This window comes from Danio rerio, chromosome 14, assembly GCF_049306965.1.
Source record: "Danio rerio strain Tuebingen ecotype United States chromosome 14, GRCz12tu, whole genome shotgun sequence".
In the NCBI taxonomy this organism is placed as follows: Eukaryota; Metazoa; Chordata; class Actinopteri; order Cypriniformes; family Danionidae; genus Danio; species Danio rerio.
Window position 1 is genome coordinate 16774482 of NC_133189.1, and position 21254 is coordinate 16795735.

Consider the following 21254-nt stretch of genomic DNA (forward strand, 5'->3'; position numbering starts at 1 on the left):
CTCGGAGAACTCGCATGCCCACGAACAATGAGCATCCAACAATTGCGAGATTTGACACAGAAAGCCCACGACAAACAAAAGATGGTGTTAGAGAAGAACACTAAAACTGCAAAAGTTCTTGACTTTAACACCCAGAATCCAGAACTGGCACTAGAGGGTGCCCAACGCTCAAACAGCGTGAGACCACCATCCCCAGCATGGAATGCGTCTTCGTCCAATAGACAACGGAACTCCTACGATGACACAAGACCTAAACAAAGGAACAGTCACTGGCATGGACCGCATGGACAACGACGCTCACCTGAACACCACCGGGAAAGAAACCAATGGGGGTCAAACAAAAGCTGGTCACCATCTAAGGGAAGACATCAAAACCCTGGATCATCAAGTCCAAGGAGTCAACGAAGGTACTCCAAAAACTTCCACCCTGACAACGCTCAGACTCAATCCCAGCAAGAGGAAAATGCCCCACTGGGATTTGACCCTCAAGAACTGGTGAAATTGATGATGAAAGAGTTTCTCAAATGCATAGAGGAGGACAGGAAACGGGAAAAGGAAAAAGCAGATTCAGCCTGACTAGTCGCCGAGCGGAGAAGCAACAATCACCTGAACCAACAAACACTTGCAGATGAAAGCACTCAGGTTTCCAAAAGTGCTGTTCTGGTCGTCTGCCACTCCTCCGACAAACCTCAGTTCAGTCCTGAAACCCTTCCTGACCCATGCCAAACTCCGGTACCTCCATTACTGGATGAACATTTGACAGCTCCATCATCATTGAACAACTAATGGGGGAGGACCACAACTTGACACAGATCAACTGTTCTACCCTCTACACACTAACATAACCTTTGACATTCTAGGGAACACCTAGTTAAACACAACACTAATACTCTCTCCTCTACAGCACTGCTAGAACAACCTCTAGTAAGAAAGGAGCCACTCCACGTATGCAACACTGTTATTGCTAGTTTTTAACCTACCTCGTTTTGTTGCATCACTATGCCTCTTGAATTCCTTCTTTCTCTCTCCCTCCCTAATTGATTTGCAGTTCCAGTCCCCTCTACAGGGAACTCCTGCAAATTCATGCACAGGGCCTAAAAATAGGATTGACTCCTCCCAAATTAGTGTCAATTGCTGCAGAATTATTGCTCATTTAAGTTGAAGCTAGCGCCACTACATACTCGCAATGAAGTAAACTAGCTAAATAACTAAATGTGAATTATTTCAGGCAATGTTACACTACACCTTGTGTTCTTAACCCGAACAATTTAAGCTAAAACCTGCACCAGAACTCAGTCTATGGAATGGAAATGTGGTTTGTGTCTTGTGTGTCTGTTCTCTCTCTACCTATGCCTCTTGTTCCAGTGTCTGCCGATGTTCATGCCAGGAACATCACCATCCAAATGGGGGATGTGGGGAGTCAACGGATCGTTCCAGAATCGAACAAGTCACAGACCATGTTATCCTTAAAAGATTGGTTGGTGCCTACATGTCTGAGCTTTGATTTCATTTTCAAAGCAATCCACAGGCACCCAGCAAAAGGCAATCCACAGGATGACTAGCCAGTCAACATCACAGTTGCGTGTTAATTAACTTTACACCTTAAAACAATAAGAGGCTCTACAATCAAAAACCCACCAAACCGGTTTTTGAGAAGTACCTTTTGGTTCGCGTGCCCTTTGGCGTCTGCAAGGAATACACATTCTCAGGCAGACACAGAAGCGATCAGAAACGCTTGCAAAGTTTAATGGACATACAGTAAAACTGTGTTTATTTGAGTAATGTATGTTTGCTTTATGTTTCTGTAGGTTTTTGTGTGTACATGTTCCATGTGTTTAACAAAACTGTTATAGATAGTTCTTGAGTAGTAGCCCTCAGTGACAAATGAAATCTACAGAATGTTTGTGAAATACTTCATGTTTGGTATTGATTGAAAGCTAGGAACATTTTAAATGCATTGGTTTATATGAAGAAACCATACTATGAAAAGTGTCCATGTTATGAGACTTTATTTTAACCACTATGCTATCAAAGCAGCACCCACACCAGGTGTCAACCCGGCCTTCTAGAGGGCAGAATTGGGGTGTGACTCCACCCCGCACCTTATCTGATTGGACAAGCATTGTGTAGACCCAGCCTCTACCAAAGCCTATAAAACTTTGAACAAAGGAATTGCATCGTCGTCTTTTGCCGGTCATCTTTGCCAGTCGTCACCGCCGTCGCTGCCCGGACGTCGCTCTTCTCGTGCTGTGGCCGTTACATCGCCTCGCCGGAAGCCTCATTACATCACGGAGCAGACCGCGACCTTCACTTGCTGCCGGCTCGACCCCCGATCTGCTTGTGCAACCGCTTCAACAACAAGCCATCGGGTCAACACATCCAAACTCTGAAACTCATCATAACTACAGGAACCCAGGAAGGACTTCGAACGCCGCTTTGTCCAACATCTGTATCCCTAGCAACCGACTAAGGAAACCCCTCTTCACCGACAAGGGAATTCCATCACGTCACTGAAGTTGCTACGCTGACCAATCAGCTTCGCCGGGATTTCCCTTTGGACCAGTCGAGGAAACCAAAAATTACATCAGAACGCAAGTAGCACAAACGAGGTTTCTATCCATTGCTGACACTGGTGTGAATTATGTTTAAGTAGTAAAGAATAGAAAGATTCTCTGCTTTTATGGTTTCTCTCAGGTTGCAATGCTAAGAACTTAGCAAAGGCTAGAAGTTAAATCCACTCAGCCAAAACTCTCCTCAAACTGCTTGTGCGTGTGTGTATGTATGTGCATTTGTTTGTTTTACGTAGATTAGTACTTTGTGTTATAGAGTAGCAATAAACTTTTGTTTCGTTTTAAGATCCGTGTTGGTGTGTTGTGTGCTTTATAAGTTAATGCCTCAGCTTCAGATACTGCTACCTTGCTTATTAAATAACTAGATACTGTTTTTTTTATATTGTTATAGTTGGCCACGTAATAATATAATACAGGATTGCTTTACACTAAACATTCTATTTGCTGGACAAATACTTAAGTTAAGTGTAAGCTTTAAATAATTCTATGTGAATCATGTTCGAATCTTTGATTCGAATCCCCAAAGTTTAAACATGATTTAAACCAAAGAGCTGATTCTTACATACGACTCCCCCTGGATACGTGTGTATTATTGAGACTTTCCTGCCAGAGTCAGGGCTACTCGTACCATTCAGCCAATCAGATGAGTGCTGTAGCCAACTCTGCGCTTCATTTGCGCAGACTGTTCCTCTCCAGCATGGTGAACGGAGAAAACAGCAGTCGCAGTTGCACTTTTTTTCATTTATTTAATTGTTTGTCCATAGCCTCACTCTTTTTATCCATTATGTTGCCACAGCTCCGCTCTTCTTATTTATTTTCTCGCAGCCTCATGAGCAGAATGGTAGCCTGCAGAATGATGAATTATCATTCTGGCGATATGAACATAGCAGTACCACTGTGGTCTAGTGGTCTAATCTGATTCCATACATCAGCTACTATTGTATATTTAGTCAATTCACTGCCATTAACAAATTCTTTTGTGTGGGCTCATTAGTTAGTAAAGTGTCCAGAATGCACTCTCCAGAATCTTGTGGTAGGAGATCATATTTTTTCTAGTCTCTGTGAATTTTTGTACCCCTACCCCTTGCCCTTTCCCTTTCCCTTAAAATTTACCCCTAAGAAATAGAACACCACTACAACACATGCACACGTTATCACCTTATCGCGATCTCTAGCTTCATATGAGATAGACGATCTGCTGTAGTTATTCCAGTTGTGTTATTTTGTTTTTGGTATTTAACTTTAGGAAATCACTGACGGCATATCATGTTATCATAACGATATAATGTGACAATGTGGTCGTATTTGTACTGTGTGTTTTGCATCCTGGCCATGTTACTCTGTGTAAACAAATGAAAACAACATCAACATTATACCCGACGCTGTATAAAGCTCATTCCCAGCCACAAGACTTTTCTGATAGGGTATTTGACTGTCGTTGAGTGGCAGATATGAAAGTATGTTGTGGGACTACTATACAAGAGCTATTTTAAGGAATTATATACAGGGAAATGTAGCTGTTTTCAATTTAACATTTTTTTTTAGCATGATGGTAAAACATTATGAATGAATTTGAATGGGTATCTAGCCCTTCCCCTTAGCCCTACGCCTTTAAACTAAAGAGAATTGGGACACCCCTACCCCTTCATTTGAACGTGCAAAACGAGGGGTAAGTGGAAGGGCCAAGGGGTAGAATTGGGATTGGGCCTAAGTCTTATGGATACTATAGTCTCATAGTATGGAAAAAGCACACTAAGCCAGTTGTTCTTGAAGTGGGGGTCGAGACCCCCTGAGGGGTTGCGGGACAATGAAGGAGGGTCGCCTGGTGATTTTCAAAAATCTATTTAATTTTATTAAACCATAAGAAGTATCGTATTTTATCCATAACTATACTGAAAAGAAATTTATAGTTACTATGCACTATAAAGCTACTATAGTAGCTTATAGTTACTAGTTCTATTAGATTGCGACACCTAGGGTCATTACATTACATTACATTATATTAAAGACAGCAATAGTGTCAGATAAAGCAGACTGGTTTTATAACACCAGGTTAAACTTTCTGGCACATTTACAGCACTCACATACATTCAAAAATTAAACAAATATTAGACTTGGGTCTATTTAACCACTTCAGAGGATATTGGGGGTCGCGAGTCACTGGGATTGTTATTTTGGGGGTCGCGGGCTGAAAAGTTTGGGAACCCCTGCACTAAGCAATCACTTCTCTACTAGATACTATCTTAAAACACATAATGGCCATCAATATAAGGTTTTCAGATGATGTCTTATCTAATTCATCTAACATCAATGCGCATGTTTTTAAATTACAATATAAAACCAGGTAAAAAATAGAAAACATTTAGTTGCCAGTCCTGCTTTATAATTGATTTCTGGTGAGAAGCCTTGTCTAAAATACATATTTCTTTTCCTCTTATTTCTGCAGGACTGTTTCATCGTGCCATAATCCAGAGCGGTTCAGCATTGTCCAGCTGGGCCGTCAACTACCAGCCGGTTAAGTACACAAGGCTGTTGGCAGAAAAAGTGGGTTGCAATGTGCTGGATACACTGGACATGGTAGACTGCCTGAGAAAGAAAAGTGCTCGCGAGCTGGTGGAACAAGACATCCAGCCTGCAAGATACCACGTAGCCTTTGGCCCAGTTATCGATGGCGATGTCATTCCCGATGACCCTGAGATCCTGATGGAGCAGGGTGAGTTCCTTAATTATGACATCATGCTGGGTGTCAACCAGGGTGAAGGTCTGCGCTTTGTGGAGAACGTTGTGGACTCTGAAGATGGCGTCTCGGGCAATGATTTTGACTTCTCAGTCTCAGACTTTGTGGACAGTCTGTATGGTTACCCAGAGGGAAAAGATACGCTACGTGAAACCATTAAGTTCATGTATACAGACTGGGCTGATAGAGACAATCCTGAGACGCGTCGCAAGACTCTGGTGGCACTTTTTACTGATCACCAGTGGGTGGAGCCCTCAGTGGTAACAGCTGATCTTCATGCCCGGTATGGATCACCCACATACTTCTATGCCTTCTACCACCACTGCCAGAGTCTGATGAAGCCCGCTTGGTCAGATGCTGCCCATGGAGATGAGGTGCCCTACGTCTTTGGTATTCCCATGATTGGTCCGACTGACCTCTTCCCCTGCAACTTCTCCAAAAATGATATCATGCTCAGTGCTGTTGTCATGACCTACTGGACTAACTTTGCCAAAACTGGGTAAGTGCTTAAATGACAGCATGAAAGTATAATACTGTACATGTGCCATTATATGATTGTGTTATAGTCATATAACTATAACGAGTAAAAGTGTAAGGATATTAGAAAACCAATAGTATTTGGATGCAGCCTTTATGATGCAAGCTGAGATTGCATCACTCAGCGATGCATTGTCAGACACAATGCACTCAGTGAAGTAAGTGACGTTACTGTGACAGGTAGGGTTAGGGGTGGGGTTAGGTGAGCGCATTAAAAAGCATTGGATGCAGCTCAGATTGCACTGGACCAGGTCTGCATTCAGACCCTTCTCTAGAAAACAGGACAACAGGTCGACAGTAAAAGAAGAGAGAGTTATCTTTTAGAATTCTTTACCTTTTTATTTTTTATTTTTTTGAAGCAGTAGTTTTTAGAACATTTTGCCTGAAACCCTCTGTTTTACACCTGTCTCTTTAAAACCTTCCTGTGTGCTCTGACTGGCCTGCTGGCCTAGCCTCCTGTTAACTAGTCAACCGCAAAAAGTATAACAACATGTCTTAACAATGCGACATGACAAGACTATAGTGGCAATCAATTTGGCTGTCCGCACCAGACATGACACAACATTTAAATACCAAAGACATTTCCCAAAGCACAAAATATCACTTTGCTCTGAACCACATGGACAGGTTTATAATCTAATTAAATATTATACCTCATTAACTTTATTAAAAATAAAAATTTCTAGTGATTTTATTAGATGTTTTTTACAGAAATAAAAATTGAGATAAAATACTTGCTGCAGCTTTCACTATGGCATTAAATGCCATGTAAAATCCTATTCAGACTCATACTGGTAACAGTTAACACTGAATAAAGCACATTACTCAGTACCTGGGGTCATCATAGCTAATGATGTTTTTCAACCTCGTCGTCTGAAAAATATAAGCCATCTCTTAGACACTATTGTGGATGGTTAGGACCAAAACTCCTTTTAATAATGAACAGACAGCTCACACGATGTGAGTCAAAAATGTACCACGGCTTTCCATAATCAGATTTACGTCACACGATTTTGTGAGCACTATTATGAAGTAACACTATTAACTCTGTGAGTGTGTGTGTGTGTGTGTGTGTGTGTGTGTGTGTGTGTGTGTGTGTGTGTGTGTGTGTGTGTGTGTGTGTGTGTGTGTGCACTTGCGTGTGCTTGCGTGCGTACGTGTGCGTGTCTGCCACCCTATCTCTTGCTCACCGCTGATGTGCAGGTAAAGTGAGTTTGTGCCTGTAAACACAGCACCCCCTCAGTTTAAATCATGTATTGAAGACACACATTGAACTTCCACCTAAAGGGGAAGAATAAATAATGTAGCTAGCATGAAATTGAAAGTAAACACATACAGCAGTAGATACCATTCAGCATATATGCCCGTTGTTTGCTTTGAGCACAATCTGTTTCAGAGTGTATTGTTTACAGTATCCTGTATGAACGGGCCTTGAGACCATGTGCAGAAAGAATTATCAGTGGAACTTATCACAATTTTGCCCCTCAGCAATATTGACCAACAACCATCTTTTTAGTTGATCACTGCCGACCCAGGTGAGCGCATACAACAACAATGCCTCCTCCCTTGCTCAATCCTGCCCAGAGCACAAAGCATTATAGATCCGTATGAGGAGTGCTTGTAATCAGCTCTAACGGCACAAATCTAATTTGACAACTGCTGTTACTAAGAAAAATTGATTGGTCATGTTGCTGCTTTTCCACTTTTACCAGTCACAATAAAAGTGACAACCCTTGGCATTTATATTCATTCTTTAATGGTTAAGTGTAGACTATGTGTAGCCAAAAATAGCATGGCTGATTACCACAGGCTTTTTGCAGTTTTTTTTACACTGAATGCTCAAGACAACATTCTGCATTCTGCTTTTCAGGAACAACATCTGTCCAGAAAATGTCAGATTAGCTCAAGGGCATAGAATATTTGTATGATAGACTCTGGTTTTCCCTCTAGGGAATTTTTTCAGTTGTAGACTGCCAGATTTTCTTATTTATTAAAAAGCTGAAATGTTTGGACAAATGCAGTTAGTTTTTTTTTTTCTGTGTTGGTATATTTTAACAGTCCATTATTACAGATAATGTTGTTTACATTAAACATTAAAACAACCTTAATGTTGTTTTAGTCGAAGGCAATTAAGGTTTATAATAATTTATTTATCCTATTATTTCAATCTAGAATAATAATACATTTCTGCCTGGACAATGATAGTAATTTGCACCAAAAAAAAAAAAAGATAATAAATATATACAATATATAGAGAAATATAAAAATATGTGAGTCAAAGCAAAAATAGATATCAGGTTATAATTATTTTTACAATCATTTGAGGCGATTGTGTTACTTTTTTTGCTTAAAATAAGTAGGCATAGCTACTACAAACAAACTAAATAATGTACATGATAACCAAACACATCATGAGCAGAAAACAAACTACTGTATTTCAGAGATTAAATTGTCCATTGTCATCGGCAAATACTTTTTAATTGTAGCTTTGTTTTGAATGATTATGATTAATTTAACTAAATGTACATGATCACAAACATTAATTTTTATTGATCAGAGTCAAATATGTTTGACAGATATTTATTGTATTGACTGCATTCTTGTTTTCTACAGTGTTATAGCAAATTCTTTTTTCTTTTCTTTTTGCGATCATGTTTGCTACTTGTTAAAATAGCCACATCATCATCAGCTGTTAAAATCCTTTAAGGGTTTGAAGAAAGTATGTTTGGATTTATATAGAAATATTAGAGAATATATAGCAGAAACAAAGTACATGTGTGCCTGTGGTGTGTATGGTTGAGTTGTTTTGGTGTGCTGGGCACTTTAACCTGTAGGAACGGTAAAATTCTGCTATTGTTGTCTCGTGGTCCAGTTGAAAGGCTTTTACGTATTTGAGGATGCCTGTTTTATTCTACTCACTTTTTAGAAAAACAAAAGTTTATTTAAACCATCTAATAATCGCAGTGATTTTATGCACTTTTGATATAAAACAAAAAGTATGAGCTTTTATATTGTCTGTAGTTTTTTTTTTTTTTTGGTATTTTTTTCTAAATGTCATTTTGAAGATTTTTAATGTTACTTGACAGATAACTGTAGTCACCCTACTTCAAGCGGCACATGAACTGATAATTTATTCCTTTTTTGTTATTGTACAAAAGAAACATGAACATCAGAAGGCATGTTGAAAGAAAAAAGCACACCTTGCTGATATGAACGGAAGTGTTTCAATCATGGAAATACATCAAGAGATAACACAGCTTGTGAACAATATATTACATTACATTTACCTCAGGCAAGCCTTTGCAGAAAGCTTGATATAATAGTTCAAGCAACCTAATGACTTCGTATGCATTGTTATTGCAATGTTTAAATGTTTTGAAATAATAAATAGAACGTTTTTTTTTCTGCAAGTACCTTATTAGGTGCAGGAATTTGTGACAGGATACATAATAGATCTTATTGAATCACTTTTTGATTTTTATTTGATTGATTTTTCTTTTTTTCTTTTCTTTTTTATTTTTAATAGTCAATGTTTGATGCTATTTCCTGAAAGTTCACTTGACATATTTCATTGTATGAATCAAAGAAACAATCTACATTTTAATAGTAAGGGAAAGAAATAAAGCACTTGCCACCTTCTATTGCTTTTCACAACCAGATAGTTTTTCATTTAAAGGCATGAAGACATTCTCATTAGTGAAAACCTTTTTTTTTTTTTTTAAATAAGTCTGCAAGATGAGTCATGGATATTTCTGGTCAGTTTTGCAATAAGAGAAAGACTGTAAATTGTAAATATGGATATCATTTAGGTATGGGCTGGTATAAGTTTCTGATGGTATTATAATCTTGAATAAAAATATCATAGTATTGTGTTCTTCTGTAATGTATATATATTTTTAATTTCTTAGTAAAAAAAAAAACATTTAACACAATATACAGTTGGTCAGAATTATTAGCCCCCTTTTTAATTTATTTTTCTTTTTTAAATATTTCCCAAATGATGTTTAACAGAGCAAGGAAATGTTCACAGCATGTCTGATAATATTTTTTTAATTTGGAGAAAGTCTTATTTGTTTTATTTCGGCTAGATTAAAAGCAGTTTTAAATTTTTAAAACCTATTTTAAGGTCAAAATTATTAGACTCTTTAAGTAATTTTGTTTTCAGATGGTCTACAGATCATTATACAATAACGTTTTTAAAAATTTTGATTCCAATTGTACCTTAGAAATGGTATAACAAAATTGTTTTGTGGTTTTAATACCTTCACTTTTCCAAAGTAAACCTTGAAACCGGTTATCATCCCATGCCTAATATCATATTTATAAATCTTTAATCCACTATTATATCAATATCCCTAAAGCTAACAGATTGTAATTTTGATTTAATGTCATCTTGAACATATTTCAGTATAAGGCATAAAAATACCTTATCTAGCCTTTAAAACACACTGTCCATAAAATAATCACTCACAATAAAACAGCCTCAACCTCTCTCAGTCCTACCTGCCATTTTAAAAGCATCCACTTAGAAATACTGTCATACTAAGATTATTTATTACATGACAAATACTATATCCTTTATCAGTCATTCATCTAATGGCTTTCAATTGAACTGGTGTTGTTGAATCTCATTCCGGCACTGCTGATGTTTTTAACATCACAGCCCACTGAGTTGCTCCATTTGTGCGGCTCTATTGTGAGCGGATTATATAGGATGCTGCTTAGCAGCCGGCTTGTACTGAGCAAAGGATTAGATGCCAGGATAATGAACCTCGCAATTGTGCGAAATATACAAATATTCCACTTCCATCTAAACTAGCAAATTGTCTAGTTTGGTCGTGATGTGTGCCGTGATACAGCCAGAAATATGCTCTACAACATGAGAGGTGTGCTTACAGCTTCTCCATGTGATGACCTAGATAGAGCTCCCTGGCATCTCTCTAAATTGGACACTTGTACCTGTGCTAGATACATACGCATATATGAAACATAGACTTGAATAGGTGAACATTAAATTAAGCTAGTGCCGCTTAATGTCAACAGCGTGTGTCATTCCCCAAAGCTAAATTCTGCTTTCCGCTTCATGGTGCTTACAAGCTTTTTTTTCCCTGCAGTTGGAATACAACATGAAAACAACCATTACCTCTAAAAATCTGGGTAGAAAGGCATGTTTGACAAAGGACTAGGCTAAGTGAAGTGACAAAGTAACAAATGTCTCCTTACTGGATGTGAAGTATGAGCATGACCCCCGCAGGCTAGAGACAATAGTTGTTTTTTTCCTTGAAGTAACTAATAATAAATAATAAATTACATTATATTATAGAAATAATAAAAATAAAGGTGATATGATATATATATATGTGTGTGTGTGTGTCTTCAAGAACTATAAGGCATTTTGTTTTATCCAAAATGTGTCTATTTTCAGTAAATATAAAACATCAAAATACATATTTAAACAATGTTTTTTTAAAAAGTTTTTTTTGTGTAAATGCGCCGTTTCCATTTACAATAAAATAATAAAAAATACTTTAACATAAATCAAAAGATCTATTTTTGCTGAATATTAGACAACACTTTTAACAAAAATGTCACAGAAATGCATTCTCCCAAGTACAATAATAAAAAAAATTCTTTTCAACCAATACCTTTGTAATCACTTAAAAGTTAATTTAATTTACTTAATTTTAAAATAGAAATAGTATTACACAATTGTATTGTAACGAGATATGCACAATGTTTGATTACTTTTAAAATACTAAAATGTCCGCATTAACACTTTGCACATGCAGGACTTTTGCCAGCGTAGGGGAAAGCAAACGGCAAAATGTGCAGATATCAATAATAAAACGAAACTGTATTTATCAAAAAAATGCTTACCAAACGTTTATTAAATTGTTAAATGTTTATTAAATAAATTAACAACCTGAAATGTTTAGTTTACAATACCTATAGTTTTGTTTTACCAGTTGTTTGTATTATAGAACTCAATAATTACTGTTTATGAGTTTCTTTAAACATGCTTTTAAATGATGATTCCTGTTTTAATATGGAAATTATTCATATTCCCATATTATTTTTTCCAAGCAAGTAGTTTTCACAGTATTTCAAATAATATTTTTTTTTTCTTCTGAAGAAAGTCTGATTTCTTTCAGTTTGGATAGAATTAAATTAAAAACACTTTTTAAGGTCAATATCATTGGCACTCTTAAGTATTTTCTTTCTTTGATTGGCTATAGATCAAACAACTGTTATTCAATAACTTGTTTAATTATCCTAACTTGCCTACTTAACCGAATTAATTTAGTTAATGCTTTAAATTGCACTTTAAGCTGAATAATACTATCTTGCAAAATGCATAGTAGAATAGTATTTATTGTTAAAGACAAAGGGAATTAGTAATCAGAAATTTAAGTAAATTTATATAAATATTCTTTGAAAACTATTATGATGAATAATATGTTTAAAAAATCTCTCTATTAAACAACACTTGAGAAATATTGTTTAAGTATTACAAATTTGTGGAAGGGCTTAATTTTGACTTCAATTGTATATGTATATAATCCATATATAATGAATGCATCATGAAAGTAAATCATGAAAATACTATATGAACTATATACCACAGCCATACATTTTTACAATTCTCAATTTTTTTATGCTGAGAAAAAAAAGTTTTATAAATGATATTTTTCATGCAGTGTCTGTATTTCACCACACACACATATCTTTAAAAGTTACCAGCATAAAAAGCTTTTGAAATGTTCTGATTAAAGAGGATTTTCCAGACAGATGGTATGTCTGACAGCTCTCATAATGTGTTAAGTCTGTCTCAAATTTGCAAAATGTCATAAGATGTCAGTACATATTTCATAGTTCTGACAAGTTCTTTAGAAACGAAATCTATATAGATATTTTATCTATCTTGGGGACAATTAATAAAATCACTAGGCTCTGAAATGAGTGGAGGAATAATTGAAAAATGCTGCCAAATGCGATGGCATTCAAATCTCAATGGGTTTTTAGACATTTTCTTTGCTGCTTTTAACAGTAACACATTAACACCCTAATTAATTTCTCAAGTCTTAACGCGTGGCCATTGGCCTTGCACAAAACAAAAGCATCCAAGAACCTTGTTCACACTTGATAACTGAATTCCTGGGTGCATATTGCCTTTGTTCAGGCTACAAATGGACCTCAAATGCTGGTGTTGCATTTCTATAGAGATCGTAGCGTTAGCATTTGATGGACAGGAGCTGTTTCCTCTGTATTCTTCTACTGTGTCATTCAGCCTCGAGTCAAACAGACCACGCTGTGCTGAGCCAGAGACATTGCTGAGCAGAATACTGTTGTGCTTTTCCTTTTGTCCTCTTATTTTCTCTCTATCCCTTCATGCTTTCTTGTAACAAGAACACAAGCCCCACTCAGAAATGCTGAGGCCTGCTGGGATGAATCTCGATATTTTAGCTTGAAAAGCCTATGTTTTTTTATGATGCTGTCCCTTGCGGAGACATTGAATATTCCACCTCAAGAATAAAACATGAGCAATCAATAATCAATAAGCCATGATTAATAAATAGGATTTAGCCGCGCGCATGCCAGCTCGGCTGTGATCGCTCAATGATTTGACACAAGCTGCATTTCGTGTTTGATCGATGTATTTCTATCGACGTCTGTCTTATTGAAATTCTGTTGCCTGTACCTTATCAGAATGGCAAACAGATGCTCATTAACCCGTACTGTCTTGTCATATCTGTCTCGTGATTGTGAAAACAAAAATAATAATTTGAGTGCTGCATGTTAATGAGCTGTTTCCTTGCTGCTACACCCAGATGGAAACAAAATCTCTTGAACCTCAGTTGACCCTGCACCCAAGGTCATGCAAATCTCTTTCTCTGGCTTTGAGCTAAATTGCTTCTGTATCCGCTTGTTTTGTCTTCCCTTCGACTGCCGAGTCCAAGCGGGAATTAAAAGGGATTGTGTTTCGGTTTGTATAACAATCTCACAGCCCTTTAAATTAAGTCCAGCCCTTGAAATGTGCAGGAAACGTGTTGCTAATATGCAGATTTGCTTTAGAGAAGGCAAGGAAGGATGCAGTGTAGGATCTAGAAGGTCCCTTAGAGTATTTGATGAAGAGGCTTTGCTGCATTTTGAATGTAATGACTTGAAGCGTCATCAGAGGAGAGCTGAGAAATCAGTGGTGGACAGGAGTCAGGACACATGTTGACCATCAATCACCTTTACCCACCCGATCGATAGCAGTCATAATGAAGAGTGCACAGGGGCTTGAGTCCTCCAGCTATTACTTCAAAATCAGTGCCTTCTTTTTGGTCGGTGAAAAATCTCTGGCGGTAATGTGGAAATGTGCAAATACCTTTCAATATCGCATCTTATATACAGTTAAAGTCAGAATTATTAGCGCCCCTGAATCATTAGCCCATGTTTTTTTTTTTTTTTTTACAGAGAGATTTTTTCAACACATTTCTAAACATAATAGTTTTAATAACTCATTTCTAATAATTGATTTCATTTATTTTTGCCATCATGACAGTAAATAATATTTTACTATATATTTTTCAAGACACTTCCTCACAGCTTAAAGTGACATTTTAAAGCTTAACTAGATTAATTAGGTTAACTAGGCAATTCAGGGTAATTAGGTAAGTTATTTTATAATGATGGTTTGCTCTTTTTGTTTCAAAAGAAAATATAGCTAAAAAGAGCTAATAATTTTTACCTTAATTTTTTTTTATTATTATTAAACCTAAGCCGAAATAAAACAAATAAGACTTTCTTCAGAATAAAAAATATTATCAGACATGCTATAAAAATTTCCGAGCTCTAAGCATCATTTGGGAAATATTTAAAAAAGAATTCAAGGGGGGTTTAAGACATAGTTTACCAAAAAATGAAAGTTCTGTCATCCTTTATTCACACTTTACTTGTTTCAAACCTTTATGAGTTTTTTTTTTTTTTTTTTTTGTCTGTTGAACACAAAATAATATATTTTGAAAAAAAAGCTGGAAGTCCGAACCATTGACTGTATTTGTTTTTTTCCTATATGGAAGTCAATGGTTACAGGTTTTATGTAATTTCTGTAAAATTATGTTTTTTTTTGCAATGTAAATGTAAATGTAAAGCACACTCCAAGTGCACTTTTTTACCTGTTCATTTAGGATATAAATCAATAATACAATAAAAAACCCATAACAGTGTTGCTCAAAAATAAATGATCCTACTTTAAAGACAAATTATCTTGTTTGTTTTTCGTTGCTCTAAATAGTATCTTCTATTCACATGTTTGTTGTTAGAATAATAAAACTTAATACTGCAATATTAATCATTACCCAAATTATGAAAAATTCTTTAAGCAAAAGCAGTTTAAATCATGTAGCCTTAAAAGCAAGGTTCTTTGAAAGCATCCTATCTCCCCATGTTGTTTTATGTTATGTATTCCATCTGCTGACCTTGAGAACAGCAAAGAAAGATAAGAAAAACTCTAAATGTAACATGGCATCTTTCAAAAGCAAAGCCGGCGGTGTGTGGACCTTGAAATGTACCATAAGATGAAAAACCGCACAAAGCATACTACCTCCTGTACATATAAATAACCCCAGATAGAAAACTTTCAAATTAAAAGTACATATACCTTGAGTTATGCTGTTCAATTTAAGATGGAGTTTTCATTGAAATAAGTGACCCTGACTTAAGTACTCTAACACACTGAAGTGGAAACAGAAGCTTTCATGATGCCCCACCGGGTTCAGTGTCTCTATGTCCACAATCATCCAAGCGCTGCAAATTAGACAAGTAATGAGTAGACGAGTAACAAATTAGATAAATAACCAATGCAGTCCCATCAAATTAACTCAGACTCATTTTCATCAAATCATTTTTTTATATTATTCAGCTATGTCTGCCTTTTTTGGGTAAGAAGGAAACCCTTTTTTGTTTTTTGTTTTTCCATTTGTTAGCATCTATATTACCTAAAGCAAAATAATTTATGTGTCATTTTTCTTAGTTTTTGGTATATTGCTAAAGTTTGTGTCTTACTGGCTTTAGTCAAAATAACTATGTAGGTTTCTATGGCATTCCTGGCCATCTCTATCTATAGTCAAGAAAATTCAAAGTGCACTGTTAGAAATATATGCACAAAAGATGTCACGGAAGTGATACCTAAGCAAAATACCTGTATCTGGTACCTGTACCTGGGTCTAATGGTAACTTAAAAATATATCCTGTACATATCAGTACCTAAAAGGTACAGTCAGGGTACGAATTACAAGGGGTTGTTGAGGACTGATCCCTCCCTAATTAATGCTCGAATCCCCCCTGAAGGATATCAAAACAACATGTATGGGGGTCAGCCTTCTAAATAGTGAAAAATAGTTTGCTCTTATCTGTATCTTAATTCATTCCTTCCTTCATTCATTTTCTTTTCAGTTTAGTACCTTTATCAAGAAGCGGAATGAACCCCCACACCCACACTCATACACCACGGCCGATTTTTAGCTTATTCAGTTTACCTATACCGCATGTCTTTGGACTGTAGGGGAAACCGCAGCACCCAGAGGAACACGGGGAGAACATGCAAACTCCACACAGAAATGCCAACAGACCAGCCGGGGCTCAAACCAGCAACCTTCTTTCTGTGAGGCAATTGTGCTACCCACTGAACCACCGTGACGCCCTAATCTGTAGGTTAAATAATAATATTAATAAAAGAATAGATAATATGAATATACATTTGACCACCCCTATATCCGTTCATTGAACATACCATTATGAATGTATAGTCAACACAACAGTCAACACAAATAATTATAATAATTTACCAGTTAGAATTTGGTAGCTCCAGAGCACTTATAGACATGGTAAATGTTTGCAAGACATTTTTCTTGTAAAACAGTGAAATTAGATGCATAGTTTGACCTACAGTGCCCTCTGAAATAGCTAATCTGAGGTTACTGTAGGCCTGAAAAGATTAAATATACCATGAAAAAACTGAAAACTTAGATACATTTTATTAATAAATTAGATGTAATTGAAATAAACACATACATTTGATTCACTGAATCATGTATTATACAAACATTACCAAAAAAGTTGACCTCCCCGTCAATTTATAATTTGCACCCTGAGTACATAGTGTACCATGTAATTTTTAGGTACTAATATGTACCTTTAAAGTAAAATCCAGGACCCTTTTGGTTATAAATATGTATCTTTTAAAATGTAACTACCCCAGTGACAGCTTTTGTACCTTTTTTCTAAGTGTGCACAATCACTAATAATTAATTTTTATTTATTAGGTGGAAATTGCATAACGCAAGCATTAAGAGATATTAGTTTATTAGTGTTAGCCCTACACTCAGAAATAAAGGTACGCAAGCTGTCACTGGGGTGGTACCTTTTCAAAAGGTACAAATTTGTGCCTAATAAGTCCATACTAATACATCCATCAAAAAGTACCCAAAAAGTACAAAAGTGTTCCTCCTAAAATTTTTACTAATATATATTCTTTTATATACAAATGTATACCTTTTAAAAAGGTGTAGCAAGAACCACTCATTTAAAAAAAAAAAAAAAAACTAATTAAATGTCCATTTACACTGGAATCTTGTCCAGACTTAATTTGCTATCAGGAAACAGGAATGTTGCCTTGCTAAGGTTGGATTCTTTGACAAAAATATCTTAAGACAGACCTCTCCCTTTGGTGTTAGGGTGGTGTTTGGGAAGTCCAACCTAGTTTGAGAATCTCAATGGTCGTAGAGTAGTTTTCTCTCCGGGCCTGAGATCTGAATGAGTAGCTCTGATAGAGGCTGAAGTACTGCTTCACTGAGCAAGCCCAAGTGGCCTGAACCGCTGAAACATTCTAGCAGTTTAGGAACCGATTTGAGTGGGCGGCCTGACAGAACGCTGTCAGCTAATTCACTGGCTCCGTTTGCACGTACACTAGGCAAATTGTGGGTTAGTGGAATGAATGTGGCACCAGCTTGGTCGTTGGGGAAGGAAAACATTTATTATGCATTATTGACACTGGCAAAGTTTCCTATACTGAATAGTGAAGACACAGAACCTGGGGCTTTATAATCATTTATAATAAAGTACTTAATCAAACCCCAACAAATCAGACTCATACATTTTACAGTTAATTATAAATAAAATAATGATAACAAATTAATTGAATAATAAATCATCTTTAAACAAAAGAACATTTAATAATAATAATAAATATCTCATTTATTGCTTATTTAAATATTAAGCTATCATTAATTCGTTGGGTTCCACATTATATTAAGTGGCCTTAACTGTTATGTACTTGCATCAAACAATAGATACAATGTACTAACTGTGTTCATAATGTATTGCAGAACATTTCTAGTGCCCTTGAGGTGGGATATGGGTAGGGTTATGAAAAGGTTTGGTGATATTGGTATAGGTTTAAGGGTTGATTAAGATGTAAGGGATGGCCAACTGTGTAATTAAAGATTTAATTACAGATGTATTTAATCAATGTTTTATTAAAATGACTAAAATCAAAATGCATAAAAGCAATGAAACAAAAATGATAACAATATAAAAAAAATAATAATAATAATATATCAATTTTAATAAAATAGCAGTTGTTCAAATAAACTAGCGTACAGATCCATAACAAAATATGCAAAAGTTCAGTACCATAACCAAAAAATTAAGAACATATGAACTCCCATAACATCAATAAACAACAAATGGCTCGCACTGGCTCATATCAGAGCCCATCCCCTAGGGGAAGCCTTCAAGGTTAACACAAAAAGAAGCATAACACCGCAGTACACTGGCAAGAAGACAAGAGGCCTTATTTAATGAATCAGTGGAGGTTTCAGCACACTGAATAAACTGCTTTTGTTAGGAAACAGCTTATTACAATCATCAACATCTTTTCTAATAATTATTCATTGTATGTTTAGATATGCTTTTATTTTGGGGGATTTTATCTTTTATAAGATGCATCAATATGCAGATAGGATTCTATGTACAGCACGTCTGATTTATTTTTTCAGTGTACGCCAGCAAGATTGACTGTCATCCAACCTTGACAGCAATTCAGTGATGTCAAGGCTATAATGTGATTGGTTATCAAGAAAACCATTCTGGCCTTCTCTTTTATCATCTGCATCATCCAGCAATTGATAGAATTAAGCCTGTGCCATTTAGTCTTTTATGTATAATTCACTCAGATGTACATCACAGTATAAAAGAACCTCTCTTTGATTGTGTTGCATCACAGACACAGCGTTAACTCTTTCCACACCATTTCAAAGATTTCCCATTGATTATAGAATTTTTATGCTATTTTTCATTTTATTAATCGTTTAAAAGAGTACAGAATATCTGCATCCAAAAACAAGCCAAGATGAAACAAAATAAGTGGTAGAATTATTGCTTTATTATCACAAACACAATAATCATACTTTTATTTATTCGTTCATTGTCCTTCAGCTTAGTCTCTATTTCAGAGGTCGCCACTGCAGAATGAACCGCCAACTATTTCAGCATATGTTTTACACAGTGGATGCCCTTCCAGCCACAACCCAGTATTGGGAAACTCATACACTTATTCACATTCGCTCATACACTACAGATATTTTAACTTACCCAGTATGCTTATAGCACATGTCTTTGGACTGCTGTAAGGCAACAGTGCTAACCACTGAGCCACTAACCAAACTTTTAACAGCATATAAGCCTGTGAGTATAGTCTAGATTCTAAAAAAATCTATTTGCTATTTGTTTATGAAATTCCTTTACTTGTCTGATCAAGTTAAATTAATACCACACTTCCCCTTCAACAAAACTCGCATGGTTTGAGATTACATTTATGTCCAAATAGCACATACACTTGAACTCAGAAATATTAGCCCCCCTGAATTATTAGCCCCCTGTTAATTCATTCATTCATTAGTCCCTTTATTACAGTTTTTCTCAGTCGCTTTGGTGCATTTCTCATTACACTATTTACATTTGCACAACAGGTAATGTATTTCTCAAAACAGTTTGTCATTTGTGCACATCCTAGTAACAGTTTCTCATTCCTTCCAACAAATTGCAAATGCTTTTGAACATGCATCTATTGCTTTCATACAACTCTCTGCTATTTATAACATTATCATCTGCTTCTGTCAGGTCAGTCACAATTAACTAAACTTGTGAATATAGAATAGTCATTCCATATAAAACTAAAAGTCCTTATTTCATACTTGAGTCATTACAGACAAAAATGTTAAACTAGTTGTCAAAATCTGTCTAGCAAATTTTATAAAAAAAAAATTTTAATCTTAATTTTACTGAAAATGTCTTCTAAATTGAACAATTTCATGAATGATTTACAGACCTTTGTGTGTTGTAGGTTCAGTTCCGATATGCACTGCAATATTGTTTACAGTTGTGCACAGCTCTACCCGAAGGAAGTTTATGTTTGTTGTAAATAAGGGTGACAGTTATTGTTAAATAAAAACATTTATTGTTTTGCACAATGCTGTGAATAAATTAGAAATGTAAAGAGAAAATGCAGTAAAAATGTAAAGCATACATATTCAGTGTCTGGTACTCTGATACCTCACTAAATGCAGTGATGTCTAACATTACTGTAGTTTTCAAATGACTGTGGAAATAGTATACAGTGCTGTCCATCAAGTTTTTACGCAGCGGATGCCCTTCCTGCCACAACCCATCTCAGGGAAACATCCACACACACACACACTCATACACTACGGACAATTAAGCCTTCCCAATTCACCTGTACAGCATGTCTTTGGACTGTGGGGGAAACCGGAGCACCCGGAGGAAACCCACGCGAACGCAGGAAGAACATGCAAACTCCACACAGAAACGCCAACTGAGCCAAGGCTTGAACCAGCGACCCAGTGACTTTCTTGCTGTGAGGCGACAGCTCTACCTACTGCGCCACTGCTTTGCCCCCTCCCCCCTTCCCTGTTTTTTCCCCAAATTATGTTTAATGAAGAGAAGTTTATTTCAACACATTTCTAAACATAATAATTTTAATAACTCATTCTAATAACTGCTTTCTTTTATTTTTGCCATGATGAAAGTAAATAATATTTTACTAGATATTTTCCAAGACACTTTTATACCGCTTAAAGTGACATTTAAAGACTTAACTAGGTTAATTAGGTTAACTAGGCAGGTTAGGGTAATTAGGCAAGTTATTGTATAATGATGGTTTATTCTGTAGACAATCAGAAAAATATAAAGCTTAAAGTGGCTAATAATTTTGTTCCTAAAATGGTGTTTAAAAAATGGAAAACTGCTTTTATTCTAGCTGAATTAAAACAAATAAGACTTTCTCAAAAAGAAAAAATATTATCAGACAAACTATGAAAATGTCCTTGCTCTGTTAAACATCATTT

The 21254-nt window shown here is 36.0% G+C and overlaps 1 protein-coding gene across 4 annotated transcripts in view; it reads left to right on the plus strand.

Moving 5' to 3' along the window:
• nlgn3a (neuroligin 3a) overlaps positions 1-21254 on the plus strand; it is a 310046-nt gene that overhangs the window by 272786 nt on the left and 16006 nt on the right. For all 4 annotated transcript variants that reach the window (XM_005157199.5, XM_021481038.2, XM_005157201.5 and 1 more), the window contains 1 exon segment: positions 5017-5806. In XM_005157199.5, the coding sequence (XP_005157256.1) occupies positions 5017-5806 (790 nt within the window).